Source organism: Mustela putorius, unplaced genomic scaffold, assembly GCF_011764305.1.
Source record: "Mustela putorius furo isolate JIRA1106 unplaced genomic scaffold, ASM1176430v1.1 tig00003854_pilon_pilon_pilon, whole genome shotgun sequence".
Classification (NCBI taxonomy): Eukaryota; Metazoa; Chordata; class Mammalia; order Carnivora; family Mustelidae; genus Mustela; species Mustela putorius.
The window spans coordinates 4,299,642-4,315,907 of NW_025422006.1; the positions used below are offsets into that span (position 1 = coordinate 4,299,642).

Sequence of the window (16,266 nt, forward strand, 5' to 3'; positions counted from 1 at the left end):
TCTCTTTGACTTCTCGAGGGACACTAGGATCTATTTCCCACCACCGCGGGTCAAGGTGCTCTCACCGTCACTCCAGCCTTGCTTCCCAACGCTGTAATTATGTCATTCTGACAGTTAATTATTGCTCTCCTGACTCTGGCGTCTGAAATTCCATTCCAGCTGTGCTCATTGGGAACACAGTGTGATGGTGGCAGCAGTAGCGTCTTTGATCTACTGAGAACGGCCATCCTCAATTCCCAAAGATGACACTGCTCTCCTACTGGTTCACCCCTTATCACCTTTAGGAATGGAGGGTTTCCTGGGCCTGTCCTGAGAACATAGTCAGGGGAGATGTTCTTATGTCTTAAATGGTAGAACCTTCTGACTCCTTCCTTACTACCATACTGCAGAAGTCCTGAAATCTCCACTTCATTGACTACAGGCCATCATGATGACCAAGCTACCAAGTGACATCTTAGTGGACTGTTAAGTCTCGTATTTTGCTAGAACCCTGAATCCTGTGAGTGCCCATGTTGATAAATTGTGCCTTATCCTGACTTACATTCTATCCTTTTCAGTCTAACACCCATAACATGCCTTCCTGTGCATATTTCCCTGGTTCTTAGCAGAAAATACTACCTTGTGCAGTTTCTCAGGTATAGAAGTTGTCCTCACCCAGAATTGGCACTGTACTTCCTGCTCGGGCTGTGCTTGAGTTATCAGCCCGATGGCCATGGAGACCAGTAGCCTGAAAGCAGTGGGCAATAGTGAGGCTGATCTTGAGAAGAACAAAACTATCTTGAAAGACACCAGCTTCATGAGAGGTGGTTTTGTGCAGTCTTTGGGCAGCTCTTCTGCTCACACAATATGGAGAATTCTGCTTCTGTTGTCTAGAAGTCTTCAGAGGAGTTGGGAAGATGCCTTCAGGCTTCTCCACCATATTCACTCAACTGTCTCGACCCCAGGTCTCAGGGCCCTGCTCTTCTGGTCAGGGCCCCAGCTGTCAAGGTTGCACCTCTGCAGTTCCACTATTGCTGTTTTACTCTCTTGAGCTTAGCTTGGGCTCCCCAAGAAACTAGGTGTAAAACACAGTTTATAAGCTGCCACTTCTCTGAGGACTGTAATCCCAGCAAAACAAGAAGGAAGGGAAATAAGAGTGAGTCAGGGAAGAAGGGAGGGCTAATGGGCAAGTGCATTACCAAGCTCACCGCCGCATGTTATCAAACACCAAGAAATTGTTTGATCCCTCAGGACCATCTCAAGAGGTTGAATGAACTACAAGATAGTGTATACAGAGGTTTGGGGAGGTTTACCCACCAGCTGTTTTCTCCCCACTGGTCAGTTTTTCACCCCTCAGCACTAATGAGCCTTCACTTCGGGGTTGTGCCTGTGTGGACACCAACTGTGTCTCATGGTATCCATGCTCCCCACCACAAGTCAACAAGAATGCTCTGGAGCAGAAGTGGGAAGACACACGGCGCAGGCCTGAGGTGAGGCACTGTTGGGTTATGGCCAGGAGGGGTCACATGAGCCCACCCTTTGGCATAGCAGGTCAGAACATATGACTGTGGATTCCAGAGAGAGGTAAGACTGAGAGGATCTGAGGTGGCCCTTAAAACACGAGGTACCACTTCAGGGACCAAAAGATGCTTTATAAAGAATTGTGAGTGGGTGGTAGGCATCCATCGTGCTTGACAACCTTCATGCCAGTTGAGTGGTATGAGGGATGCCCCTGGTGGATGTCCTGGAGTCGTTTGTTCTTTGTGGAAATCTGAAGTCCACACATGCAAAGGATGCGGTAGGTGAATGCGGGAATTCTGCCTTGGGCACTGCGAGCTCCCCTCCTGCGCCTTTCCACTCGTGAGTCTACAGGGTGCCTTACTGACCATGCTGTGCTGAGAAACACATTATTTTTAAGGAAATCCTTCCAACTGAGTGGACAAACTGCTAAATCTACCGTGAAGGTAATGGATGGCTTGTTCCCAGGCCAATTCCGCCCCCAAACTGAAATTTCTACTAAAGGTTCTTTTGGCATAGCTAGAGTTTCAGGCCTTCTGGTCTTTCCCAAAAATATATTTGGCCCTGATTGTCACTGGTACACAGAAACACCATGTGGACCAAATAGGAACATTTCAGTTTGCAACGTGATATGACCGAATTTCCGTGGGAACCCAAGTATGCGGCACAGACTATCAGAGAGAAGGAACTTTTGGAAGAAAACTACCATGACCAGTGCAGCCACGGTTGGATTTTCCTGTGCCTTGTCCCTGTTTCATCTGTATCTTCGTGGTGGCTCGCACCAGCATCTCATTTCGGCCACTAGGGTCTGTTCTTGATTTCTGCCTCTCACTTGATATCTGCGGCTCTTGAACCCATCTAGCTTTTGTTCATAGAAGAAGCAATTTCTATATTCATCTTCTTTTTAACCTACACCAGACTCCTAATTCTTCCATACCATTCCATCCCTGGGCTTGTACACATCCAGACCTTTATTTTTTTTCTTTAACCATGTGGTCCCTATTTCAATGTTACAGATATAGTACAAGTGTCCCAGTTAGAAGGAGTTCAAGTGCAATGCCAAGGTTGCACACTGGGCTCGGGAAATTAACAGGGAGGTTTGAATGGAGAAGACGACTCCAGGATGCTCTTGGGTGAGTCTGATACTCACTCTTCCAGTGGGCAAAGGTGCCTTTGTGAAGGTGTCTGATCTTTAAGAGGTGAATTCCTCTTTCCATCCATTCACTGGAGTTCAAGCCGGCAAGTTACAGGCTTAGAAGAAACTAAAATCTGTGGTGGGAATAGGATCATTTTAGAAGTTCTCCACTTTGCACTAAGGGAGAATCTACTTTTAAGTTCATGGAAAGGATTCAGGACGATAGCTAAAAACAGGAAGGGGAGCTGTGCGAGCCTTGGGAGTGTCTATTGCAAACAGAGTGCATATCCTTCATGCCAAGTCTCAACAAAAACTGTTTTTAACTGCATCTGTCCAGTGTTTACAAACTGGCTTTTGTTCAAAGAATAAGCTTCGGTTTCTATATTCATCTTTTTAGTAACCTCTGTCGGACTCACAGCTCTTCCAGAGTTTCTGCTCCTGAGCCCATATGCTACAAATCCAGACGCATGAATTCATAGCTCTAGAGCTAGTTCTTTGCAGCTGTTTGAGCAAAAATCTTACAGTTGACTCTCACTGGGTCAGATGCCAAACCCTGAGTTCACTGCCATCGTCTTAAGATGCTCTCATGGACTTGGACTGAGCCACATGAGAATCTCTAGAGATAAGACCACCCGAGCTGCAAGGACTGAGTGGGGGGAGAGGTGCCCCCCAGAAGAGGATCTGGTGCTGTTACCAGAAGAAGAGCAACAAACAACAGATATTTTCCTCATCATCTTGCCACAGGTCCGTTTGTTACGCAAACCAGTAATGTCTAGATTTACACGGGAATGACCAGGGGTGCGCCACAGGTTCCTTTATAGAATCACAGGCTTTCCCTTACTTCTTTTTTTTTTTTTTTGAGATTTTATTTATTTACTTGACAGACACGTACGCAGAGAGGAAGGCAGAGACAGAGAGAGGAGGGAGCAGTCTCCCCGCTGAGCAGAGAGCCTGATGCGAGGCTTGATCCCAGGATCCTGGGATCATGACCTGAGCTGAAGGCAGAGGCTTTAACCCACTGAGCCACCCAGGTGCCCCTTTTCCTTACTTCTTACGAAAGATGCACCATCTGAAGCTTTGTTTCTTTTAAGGACTGTGGGCTTCTTTCCCCCTTTTTTCATAGTAAGAAAAAATTTTTAATACAAAAAGTATAGAAATGTATCACATATAAATATATGCTATATTACTTTGCTGGAGTTTAAACCCAAAAAACCAGAAACATAATGAGCTGAGCATCTTTCTAGATACCCTCTACACAGAGGTATGTCTGCATTCTGCTGATGGAGAAACTTGTTGCAACCAAGCCTCAAGTCCTGGTATTTATTAGGGATGTGTAAGAAATTAAAAAGATACCATTTGTTCCTAGACATGCATCCCTCTCCTATGAGGCTCCCCACCAGGCCATTGCAGCTCCCTTTAGGCTGCATCCTCAGGACCACGTGTGTCTTAAGTGACATTCCTGGATCCCTGTATCTGTTTTCTAGTTCTCATGGCTTCTGTGCCTCTCTCGGGTGGGCACACCCTGGGTTGTCCATTCTGGTAAAGTGTAGGACATTAAGACTCAAAAAACCTTGCTTGTCAAACAGTAGAGTGGAGCTTTTCTTTCTCCTTATCTTCTCCCCCTCCCTGCCATTTCTTCCTTCCTTCCTTCCTTCTTTTCTATCTTTTATTTAAAGCTTCTTAGTGGAGAGAAGTGGGGTTTTGGTTAGGATAGAATGAAGATGCAAAGATTTTTATTAAAGTAAGACTTGTGAGTTGTGCCATGAGACCACACGTTCATATTAGCCACGAAAGGGCTTGTGTTGCAGAAGCTCCCGTCGTGAAGGCTGCAGGCCAAGGCTAACAGCTCTAAGAGAACAAGGGCTGCACCTCCATTCTTCTAAGGCAGAGCCAGGAGGCTGGTGGGGAGAGCTGTGTGAAGGAGGAGGAAGGCCAGAAGGTCAGGACGAGCTAGAGAAGAGCCACGGACAAAGGAGGCCACAGAAGGAGCTTCCGTGGGTGCTTCTCCAAGCGGGACTCTGTGTAGAACTTGGAGAAGTCAGTGTCCCAGTAAAGGGTTTGCCTCTTTCTCTGCACTCTGGGTGTGTTCAGGCGTAGCTAATAGTATAATTATTTTCCTTCTGGGCTGTATTTGCAGAACTTTCCAGATGTCACATAGATTATGGTGGAGAGGGAGGGAAGGGGGGGACAGCTGGAAATGTGAAGTCAACACCAAAAACCACACATAGTCTCCACCTTATGGACTCATTAAGAGGCCATAAGTTAACCTGGAAAATAAAACCCATGTAAGAAGAAAACAATGGAAATCATCACAGCTTCCAAGTCGACAGATTCATTTCCTGATTCACCACCCAGTAATGGTGGGTGGTGAGGAGACCCACAGGGATGCAGTCCCATCTGCTTTAATTATTTTGTGATGCATTTCAGAAGGAGATTTGAGATGTCTAAGAACTGGAAAGATGGTCCGGCCAGAAAGTTCTGAAAACCCAGGCAGGGGGCTCTTGGCCCACAGCTCTGCCTGCCCTGGGCACGGTGCCTGTGTGACTGATCACGGCTGCTGGGTTTTCACGGGCACCAAGCACACAAGAAAAAGGCACAGATTTGGTCCCTGCGGTTGTATCCAAGGCCCGGAGAGCAGTTTGCAGCCTTGGACACTGCCAGGTGCCGGGCTGTCTCAGCCCTTGGGGACTGTCTTTCGCTAGCTGGCGAGGATTATAGGACATGACTGTAGTGTTCAGCCTTGGGTGCACATGAGAATCACCGGGTCAGCTTTTGGCAACAAGCAGGAGGGTTACACATCTGTATCATATAAACCGTAATTGGACAGATTCGTTTCCAAAGCTTCCCAGGGGATTCTGAAGGATGGACAGGGATGACTCTTTCCAGGCTTTCTGGGGGATTCTCTGGCTCTGCCTTTCTGGGGAATTCCCTCCCCTCCCCTTTCTATTTCCCTCAGCCCCTCTTCCCTCCCCCCTCCTCCTCCCTCTAATAAAAACCGTTGTGATGATGACTTATTTCTCCAAACACCTTGATTCTCCTTCTTCGTACTGAAAACGTACTTTCAACTTGCAGGGATCTGTTTCCAAACATTCTCTAGGCATATAGGAGCCTGGTTCTCAGTATGTGTATTCATAAAATGACGGCCTCACCTGTGGGCTAGGCTAGCTGGGGCCTTGGTGGGAGGAGTGGAAGAGAGAAGGAATGAGGGCTCCTGGGTGGCTCAGTCGGTGAAGCGCTAAGCACCTGCTGAGACGCAGCCCGAGATCCCGCTTGGCATCGGGCTCCCTGCTCATCCGGTCGTCTGCCTTTCTCCCTGCCAGTCCCCCCTACAACCAGGCACACACACGTACATTCTCTCTCTCTCTCCCTCTCTCTCAAAGAAGCAAAATCTTTAAAAAAAAAAAAAAAAAGTAATGGAACTAAAGAAACTTCGGGTCATGATTTTCCATTTCTCCATTATCCTCGTCGGCACCTCGACCCACTCAGAGGCCCGTGAAGGACACCAGGGTCTCAGTTCATTCCTAAAGAGAGGTCGATGACCGCTGGAGGCGTGGCTGGTAGCCCTCACTACACACCAGCCCTGTACGAAATATGCACTGATAAATAAGAAGAGACCTTCACTTTTTGGAAAAGATGTTATTCATTTATTTATTTATTTATTTATTTTAAAGATTTTATTTATTTATTTGAGAGAGAGACAGTGAGAGAGAACATGAGAGGCGAGAGGTCAGAGGGAGAAGCAGACTCCCCGTGGAGCTGGGAGCCTGATGCGGGACTCGATCCCAGGACTCCAGGACCGTGGCCTGAGCCGAAGGCAGTTGTCCAACCAGCTGAGCCACCCAGGCGCCCCATGGAAAAGATGTTATTTATTTTGAGAGAGAGACGGAGTATGTAATAGTAGGGAGAGACAGAGGCAGAAGGAGAGGGAGAAGCAGATGCTCCACGGAGCAGGGAACCCGACTTGGAACTCCATCCCTGGACCTTAGGACATGACCTAGGCTGATCAGAGCTTTGCCACCTGAGCCCCCAGATGCCCCTAGAAAATACTTTCACTTTTAAGTGGGTTAAACTTAAATATTTTACTGTAGTACAAGTGAATGGGTCTATTTGAGCTGAGTCTCAGAGATGGGGTAGGAATTAACAGGGTGAGAGGGAAAGGGTCCTTCTGGACAGAAGTGGGAGCAGGCAGAGGCTGGGTGGCGAGAGACGCATGCGCCCTGCGGGGTCTGCGGGTCACCTAGTGGGCTTGCTTTTCGCTCACAGGCTGAGAACTAGCCGTCGACTGAACAGTATCAGGCCTCCCTGCCTCTTCTGATTTCGGATTTAGAACCTGGCTTTGGGTGGTCTTTCCATCCAAATTGAGCTGCACCACAAATTTAAATTTTGTATGTTTATTCTTTGTGGTGGTGGTGGTTTTCCTCTCTTCCCTGCCGGGTGGCAGGCTTCGGACTAGGAAAGGATGGGGAGGGAGGAAGTGGATCCCCACCTGATTGACAGGCTCAACAACACACACGTGCACACTCGCACACTCGCGCACACGCACACACACAGGGACACACTTAGGGGACGCTGCTTTTCCAGCTCAGGATAAAGACTTTCTAGTGGTAAGTTCTCCAAGGCTCCTCTCTGGAACTGGGCCTTGGAATTCAAATTTTTTTTAAGATTTTATTTATGTATTAGAGATTACAAGTAGGCAGAGAGGCAGGCAGAGAGAGAGAGGAGGAAGCAGGCTCCCCGCTGAGCAGAGAGCCCGATGTGGGACTCGATCCCAGGACCCTGGGATCATGGTCTGAGCTGAAGACAGAGGCTTTAACCCTGAGCCACCCACACGCCCAGGGAATTCGAATTTTTAAAAGCCCACCCCCCCGCCCAGTCATCCCACAGCACAGTCATGCTTGGGAACCACTGCCCTGGTGCCCAGTGCTGACCCGAGAAAGCAACATTCTGAGGCAAACAGCCGACTCAGGCGGTGCTAACAAAATGCCACATTGGGCTCACAGGTTCTTGTATTAACTCCCTTAACCCCCATCTAGCCCTGCAGAGGGAGCGCCTGCTTATTCCCATTTCAGACACCGGGAACCAGGCACAGGGTTCAGGTGCCTTGTGTGGGGCCCAGAGTTGACCACTGGCAGAGCCCGAGTAAAGCTTGTCTTAGTCCTTGCCTGAGCTCTCTCCTCTCGAGGGGAGCCACTAGCCGCGCAGACACAGAGCACGTGCTGTGGTCCCCGCACGGTCTGAGCGGCCCGTTTGAGGACCTCTGAGGCAGCCTCCCAGCACGTCCCAGCTGTAAGGGCTGGGGGGCTCTGGCCAGGGCCAAGGTGCATGTGATTCTCTGTGCTCCCTCTTTCAGGTGCCAGCACTGCTTCTATGGGGTCAACCTGTCCAGCCTCCGGGCGGCTGCAGTGGACGAGTATTTCAGGCAGCCGATAGTAGTAAGTGGCTCTCCTGGTAGGCTCTACCCCACGTGTTTTTCCGGACTCGATCGCTCACTCGCTCCCACACCTGGCGGGCGGCGTGCTGCCAGGCTCTGCGAAGCCGTCACCGAGAAAAAGAAAGAGCTCCTCGGAACACTGTTCTCAAGTCTCCCAGCTCTCATCTCCCAGTCAGTTAAGAAAGTTCTCAGAGCATGATGCCGTCACAAGCAAGGAGCTTTTCTGACTGCCTCTCAATAAGTAACTTCTGCTTCCCCCACCGCCCTGACTCACCCCATGTCCACACTGAGCCCTCACACTCGTTCAATAATTCATATTTTCCCATTGATTCTGGTGGCCTGAGGCCTCAGAGAAGAGGCAGCTTTGTAAAATAAGTAACTTAGAACAGGAGCATTGCTGTCAGACAGATCAGGGTTTCCATTGTGGTCCCCTCTAACTGTGTGACCTTGGACAGTAATAATTTGGCATTACCCAAAACTGACTTAATTACTGGCCCTCAAACCTGCAGAGCCTGGAGCTAGCGACCCACTGCTGGAGTTCGGGCAGTGTCACCCGAATCTGATTTCTCTATCCTGAAAATTTATCTCCGTTGCCTCTAATTTATCTCCGTTCCCAGACAGGGTCTCCCCTCCTGGTAGCAAGATGGCTTCAGGAACTCCTGCCTCAGATTTGTACAACTCTTAAGTCCCACAGGAGAGCCAGCTTTTCTCTAATAACTCGGGCCAAAGCCCCCGAATTAGTTTAGCTAGAGCCTGAGTGTCCTCACTCGGGTTGGGTTCCTGCCTGTGAAACCATCTTCAGGGGAAAAGTCACGCACTGATTGATTGGCCAAGCTAGGGTCACCAGCCATACTGGGAGCTGAAGGAGAGCTGAGGTTTTATGGAACTTCTTAGAATATGGTGAAGGGATAAAGTCTGAAAACACACCAAACACCTGCTTCAGAAGCATTGGAGGACTGGATGACACAACCTTAGCACTTAGGAAAAGCATGAAGTACGCCACGCTTGCATAGTAAGCCCGGAATAAACGCTAGTCGTCATTATGGACCTTATTCTCATTAAGCTCATGCCTTCCAAATCCTAACTCTTGTTGACTTGAAATTTTGGGAGGAAAGCCAGCCCACAGTTTTGCTGGGGTTCGTTTGTCCTGATAGAGAACTTTTCTGCTTCTTCTCCCCCACCCGCCACCCTGCCAGGACACATTCGACATCAGGATTTTGATGGCTCGGACAGTCAAATACACAGTCAACTTCATGGACGCCGAAGAGGCAGATCTCCACAGGTTCGTAAATACCAGTGTGGCTCTTGACTTTTACACTCTCCCCCTCGCTCATCCCCAAACGTTAGTGCAGGGTTTTGCCACTCACGCAGGGGAGAGAGCTGAGCTGGGAGTCTCGCCCAGAACAGTGCAGCGGTACTAGTCGCGTTTTACTGCCCAGCAAGGATGGTGAAGCTCCTTCCGTAGCATTGGTTGAAGAGTTGTGTGTGTAACGTGAGTAGTAATAGCTTGTGCTTATGCAGTCAGTTGGCGTTCTGAGCCCTTTACACATACCGACTCACTGAGCCCTCGAAACAGTACTCTGCATACAGCACCGTGGTGACCTCCGTCTTAGGAGGACAGGTTGTGCAAGGTCACAGAATGACGGACCATGTGAGACTGTTCCAAAGGCTCCAGAGTCCGGGCTGCTAAAGTCCTCACCTGGGCCAGGAACATTCAAGAAGCAGAGCTACAGCTTGCTGAGTGCTTGCCTACCTGAGTGCTGAGCTAGGTGTTTCGCAGGCACGAGCTCATTTTCAAAGACAGCACTCAGCTCCTTCCCTCCACTGGAAGAGACTCTGAAATGAGAACCCATTCTGCGGATCCTGATAGGAGCCCGTTTTGCCTTTTTTTCCTTGAGAAGGTCGGTATGCCAATATTTTTTTTTCCTGGGTATGCAGCTAAAGACCCAGCCAGGTTGTCATTTTGCCCGGGCTTCTGAGGAAGTAAGGGCCAGACTTTAGCAGGTGCCGCTGGGCAGCTCAGAGCATCATCTGTCTGGAGATCACAGCGGGCGCAGGGTGCTGTCCTAGTTGGGGCAGGCTGGAACCCGCTGCTGTCCTCAGAAACCACGTCCGTGGCTCAGACCGCAGGAGTCGTCCTCCCCAGGGCTGTTTGTGCACGGGGCGCAGCTGTGGCTCTGTGTGGCGTCACCCACCCTCGCCCACCAGCCTCCGTCCAGAGCGTCGCTCCTCACTTAGTCAAAAAGAAGGAGCGTGGCCGCACACGTCCTGGCAGTAAGAGCTTCTGCCCAGAAGGAACACAGCTCGCTTCTGTTCACGCTGACTTGTTCGAAGGCCCGGCTCAGGGGGCCAGTGTCTTCCTGCCCTGTGCTCCGCTCGAGGACTGGCGTTTGGGAGCAACTCAGGTGACTCCCAGGGGCCCGGACAAAATTGGCTTCCATTGGCTTTAGGTGCTGCTCAGGGCCACCTCCTGAGTCCAGGGAAGTTTGAGGTCTGTGTCGGCTTTCCGGTCTCCATTTGCGTGTGTGGTTTCGGCAGATGCTTACTGAGATCTCGCCAGGTACCAGGTACAGTGCCGGTGCTTACACAGGCTCTGAAAGTAACTGCCAAAAGTCTGCACTTGAAGAGCTCAGTCTACTTAAGGGAATGTCCCCCTCCCCCCCAAAAAAAAGGAGGAAGTAATGGCAGTGCAATACCAAACAATTCAGTGGGATCAGCACAATGGAAATCTCTAGAAACGCTCTGACTGCCGCAGGGTGAAAGAAGTTAGGGCTTCGCAGGCACCGTACATGCAAAGAAGGTATGACCTCCTTTGAAAATCTTTAGAGCACTCACTAAGCCAAGTCTCCCCTCAGCAAGGGACGAGTAAGATCATCTTTTAACTGTGAAACTCTGTGAAGTTCACAGAGCGCTCTATGTTATCCCCCTGCCCAACACGCACGAGACCCTCGCAAGGGAAGTGGGAGGTTTTGTCACCCATTGACAGGTGACAAACCTGAGAGAGGATTTAAGTGACTTTCCAAGTTAGCATCTAGGCTTTGTGTTATCTTTCCCACTCTTCCCTGTTCCCACTCATCCCGCGTGTGATAGAAGCCACAGCCACGTCTGCGTGACGTTCGCTGTGGCCCTGTGCGAGGTTCAGTGACCTCCCTGAAAAATAACTGAACTGTGACAGTGGACTTTATAGCTGGATGCAACCCCCTATGATCTGCTTCATTTCTTAGCAGCCGGCCGGCCCTTGCCGTCTGGGCAGCAGCACAAGGGAGCTGCCTCACTTGGCGCTCTGACGTCTGGAAGGACGGGTGTCACCTGGGCGTCGTCCTCCTCTCTGGGGCTCGCACCCCACTCTGGATGTCGCCTTCCCCCGGGGAGTCCTGGGTTGCCCAGTGTGGTGATGGAATTCTTGCCAAATTTGGTCAAGAAACCACACTGTCACTACATCAAAAATTAGTGATGGACTGTATGGTGACGGCCATAATACTAAAGAAAAGAAGAAGAAAAAGGAGCCACATTGTCAAATGCATAATCACGCACAGAGAGAACGCTGCTTCCCAAGCCGGAGTGCTTAAGAGAGAAAGAAAGTAGCCTGGGAATGTTCTGGTTGATTGCTCGAATGTATCTTGTACGCCTGTCAACAGCAACAAAATAATTCCAAGTGTTCCCGCGCGCTCGCTCTCTCTCTTCTTTCCTTGCAGAGTAGAAATCCCCTTTGAGTTTCAGCTGACGCAGTCTGGCCTCGTCCACGGCCTGGCGTTCTGGTTCGACGTGGCCTTTGTGGGATCTCTGTAGGTATCACCCCCTTCCACGCCCGCTCGGGCCCCGTGCTGTTCCGCACCGTGTGTGATCGTGACTCCAAGGTGTTCTAAAGTGAATTTCAACCCCCATAATGCTCATTTCTCTGGGTTTCAATAAAATAAAGCACTGATGCAAACGGAACTTTGCGATTTTAGGGCCAAGTTGAAATGAGGCCGTTTTCCGCAGCGTCCTTTCGGCCCTGGCTAAAATCCTGGGAAACCTATGGAGCCAATTGGATTGGGTTTTGAAGGAAGGACGGAAGGTCCGGGCTTTATCATCCCTCTTGGTTTTTTCCAGAATAGGTGGTGGGAAGGACCCCAGGCACCCGCCGTGGCTTTCTCTCTCACCATCCTGGTTCCAGAACAGCCTGTGTCCAGGTGCAGCCAGACTTAGACCTTCCCCCTCTCTGGTTCGCACCGTCAGCTCCTTAGGCCAGAACCTTCCTCAGTGACCAGGCAGGCATGGACGGCTAACGCTGACAGCCGCGGCGGTGACATCTCCATCATGTGCTTCTTCCCCGTCCTGAAAAGATCCGAAACCCCAAGGGAAGAGAGGAGACAGACCACCTCCAAGCTGATTCTCAGTGTCTGGCATTTCTCATTGGGGCTGCACTATCCCCGGGACCCCCCCCCCCAATCTGTGCTCTCCTCCGGACTCCCCCTACTCCCTTGCCAGGCTTTCTCGTGTTCTCTAATGAGTGAAGACAGTTGCTCTGGGTCACGTGGCCAGGCAAAAGGCAAACTTCTGCAACACACTCTCCTCCTCCTCTCTGTATAAAAGCAGGCAGGCCCACCATTGCATCTGCAGAGAGAGAAGGACTCATGGGTCTATGATAAAGCTCAGGGAGCTTGGGGGCTCAGCGGGGAGGGGGTCCCTAGAAGCCTCATCTGGGCTGACAATCAGAGAGAAAGCAAAGGATGTATGAGTCATTCCTGCAGCACGGAAGCGTATTTGTCCAAGGGAATCCACGCATTTATGTCTCCAACTTTCCCCAGTGAATTTGTTCCTGCGGGAGCAAGGGAGATAAGCCAGACGTGGCCTGCTCCAAGGGGAGAACTTCCTTTGAAGTTAAACGCTTTATCCTAAAAAGCTTTCAAAAATTTGCATTCTACTCTAATCTACTCTGAGTATATTTTGATCTAGAAGTGGTTTATGTTACTTAGCTAAATTTTGTCAGATAATCCCCACAAAATCTTCAAGTCAAAATGGACCCTTCCGCCGTCCAAGCCAGAGACACAGCCTGAGCCCAGGACAGGTGACCTTGGTGTTGGAGGCGCAGCCAGATGTTCTTACCTCTTCACATAAAAGGAAGAATGTCCATTTAAACACTTTCACACACATGCACATGCAGGAAGTCTGAGCTGGAAGGAGTGTAGAGACCATCTGCCCTGGAGCTTTTCTGGCCTCCAGAAGCCTCATCAGGTTCTCTGAACAGGTTGGCATGAGACAGTTAAGAGACCAGCTCCAGCCTCCTCACCCTGACAGATGTTTTTCAAACAAATCATTTCCTAGTTGAACTCTGTTACTTGTTGAACTTCTAGTGAAATTTGATGCAGAAGTAGAGATCGATAGTGGCCAAGTGCACGGCTTTGAACCTGGCTCTCCAGCTGTCCTCTGTGTGGCCTTGGGAAAGTCCTTTAACTTCTCTGGGCTGACCTCATTAAGCTGTTGTAAAGACTTAGGGGGATAATACACACAGAGCTCTTGGTCCAGTGCCCGGCTCAGGGCAGTGACCTAAACTGAGCTATCCTTATCTTTAAAGGAGTCCATGAGTCAAAAACCCTGGAAGACCAACTCTCAACCCAAGTCCCCAGGGCAGCCCATTAAATTTGAGCCTGGGCTGTAAATGTCTCTTCGCTCTTTTCTTGCCCCACAGGGTAACTGTCTGGCTGTCAACAGCCCCAACTGAGCCTCTGACCCATTGGTATCAGGTGCGGTGCCTTCTTCACACTCCGCTCTTTGCCAAAGAAGGAGAGACCCTCTCGGGGAAAGTGCTGTTTGTAGCCAACAGACGGTAAGCAGGAGCGTCCCGACGGGAGACCACCCCTGCGTGCTGCTCACTGATGGGGCAGGGGGTGCAGGAGGTGGGAGCCTTCCCAGCACCTAGAAGCGTGCGCGGCGTGGTTTACCAAAGCCTGGCTGACTTTGCCGGGTGCGCTCAGCTGCGGGGCTCAGGGCGGCAGGGATGGGGAGCTTGGGCAGCGTTCTCCAGCTGACCGCAGAGGAAGGGAGGGCATCCGTCTGCTCAAGGGAACGCTTACCAAAGACTCGAACTATCAAGTGCTTTAAATCCCACGTCAGCTTCCTGGCCTTCCTTGCAGCTAGCCACACCCCCCCAAATTTAGCCCAGCAACATCGGTCTGTACCCAGGGGGACAGCACGGCAGGGCCGGCGCACCCTGTGTCAGCCCGGACTGGCGGCTTCCCTCTGATAATGGGTTTCACGAGGCCTTGGCAGGGATTCGTTTGGTGGATCTCGTTTTTAAAATGCTCTATTTTCTTTCACCTTGCTGGAGCTTCTCCTGGGTGAATCAGAGGAGAAGGGATACAGCAGAGTGGTTCAAGGGCTCTCTGGATCTTAAGGGCACTCACAGGTCATCTCGCTCCACTTCCTTCCCTCCTTCCCTCTCCAGCTTTCTTGGGCTTGTTCTTGAATACTCCTGTGACAGAGAGCTCACCACTTCACATACCAACCCTTCCGTTTCTAAAGTCTTGATTTCTTCCATTACAAAAACCTAACGCATTCACATGTACATTCAAAACTATAAAAGCGTCCAGAGCCCACACACGCTGCCAGCCCTCGCCCCAGGCCCCAGATGTGACCCTGTGCTCCGTAGCCTTTCAGGCGATTGTCTGTGCATACACTAACCAAAAATTTTCGTCGGGTTTTTATTGTTGTTTTACAAGAAGAGTAAACGAACAGTCTCCAACTCACATTTTTACTTAGCAGTGAGTCCTGGATCTGTGCAGACAGGTTGTTTTGTCATTTTACTAAATGCATCAGAGATGGACATAGATCATGTCTTTTTTTAAGTTGCTGGGGTTTTTTGTTTGTTTTGTATTGTTTTGGTTTTGGCCATTGCAAAAAACTCTACATTAAATACCCTTGAACAGGAAGATTATACAGTGGCAAGAATATTTCTACGTGAGATCCCTAGAAGTGGAAATGCTAGATGAGAGATTATGTGTATGTTACGCACTGATAAATACTGCTTTTCTCCATGGTTGCGCCAACTTCCACTCAACGCTGCAGCGGACAGCCTTGTGCATTCTTGCACTTCTTTCCCTGCATTGCCCGTTACTGGTCTCTCTGGTTTTTGCCAGACCCCAAAATCACTTTTCAAAAGTTGCTTCTGGTTATTTGGTGTCTATTTCTTTAACTACTACTAAGATTAAGTAACTTTTCATACAGTCTTTGGCTATCAATGTCATGTACTTTAGACATCTCTGATGATTACAACATGACTCTTGCCGCCGACCCCATCTACCACTTCCGGTTCATTGTACCCATTCATCTTACTTCCGCTTCTGAGGTCTGTTCCAACCTCCCAACGGCGGCTGTGACTATTTGGAGAGTTCTTCCAAAATCCTCCCAGCCTTCCTGCCTTTTGGCTAACATCTTCAACTCCTCACTCCTATAAGAGTGATTTTTAAATTGTCTGAGACTTTAAGTTCTCCCGCTCTGGAACTGAATCCCATTCCTGGGACGTTTCCAGAAAGTAGTTCACAGGAGAGGTGTTCCTGTGGCCGGGGAGTCATGACCGTGTTCACGCGTCTGCTTTCCTCACCTCATACTCTGTCCTGTTCAGTCCTGGCGCAGAGACATCCTGCTTCCTGCAAACATGGCTGCCCGGTGCGTCTCCAGGTGGGTCTGCTGTGTCACCGTTCTAGATGCGTCTCTGCCTGGGAGCCTTGCCTGCCCTAGTTCCTGCACAAGATGCTACAAACAAGGACTAAAACTTGTGCAGTTCAGAAAACGCTCCTCGTCTTCAGGGCCCATGTTTTGGGGAGCACTCCCTGAGGACGGCTGCCCGGGGCTCTCCTGCTTCTCTTTGCACTGCTGTACTATTTCCCCTATGACCCGCTACCAATCTCAAGTGCTTTTGTGTCCATCATGCATATGCTAGAGTTGGTAGATTAGATCTTTCTCGCAGTTGGACAGAAAATGAGGTCTGTGGTCTGCAGTGACTTTCTATTCTGCTTGTTTGGGGATGGCTTTCAGGAGAAAAATGGGAGGACACTGATTTTTACCATGTTTACCCTGAAAGTTACCACTTTCTTCCTGAATCTTCATAAGACATCTATGTAATGACCAGTTCTACAGGGGGAAAAAAAAAAGGCTCAGGAACAGTAGCCCACATTAGCCTGGAGTTTGGACTTGCCTTTTCTGCTTGATAAATTTTTGCTTT

At 49.8% G+C, this 16,266-nt stretch overlaps 1 protein-coding gene across 3 annotated transcripts in view; it reads left to right on the forward strand.

Moving 5' to 3' along the window:
* Positions 1-16,266, forward strand: part of LOC101677624 (histone-arginine methyltransferase CARM1-like) — a 255,756-nt gene that overhangs the window by 219,705 nt on the left and 19,785 nt on the right. For 2 of the 3 annotated variants that reach the window (XM_045065033.1, XM_045065032.1), the window contains exons 8-11: positions 7,983-8,064; positions 9,260-9,345; positions 11,759-11,848; positions 13,735-13,872. In XM_045065033.1, the coding sequence (XP_044920968.1) occupies positions 7,983-8,064; positions 9,260-9,345; positions 11,759-11,848; positions 13,735-13,872 (396 nt within the window). The remainder of the gene's footprint in view (positions 1-7,982; positions 8,065-9,259; positions 9,346-11,758; positions 11,849-13,734; positions 13,873-16,266) is intronic. The other variant, XM_045065034.1, reaches the window with a different exon arrangement.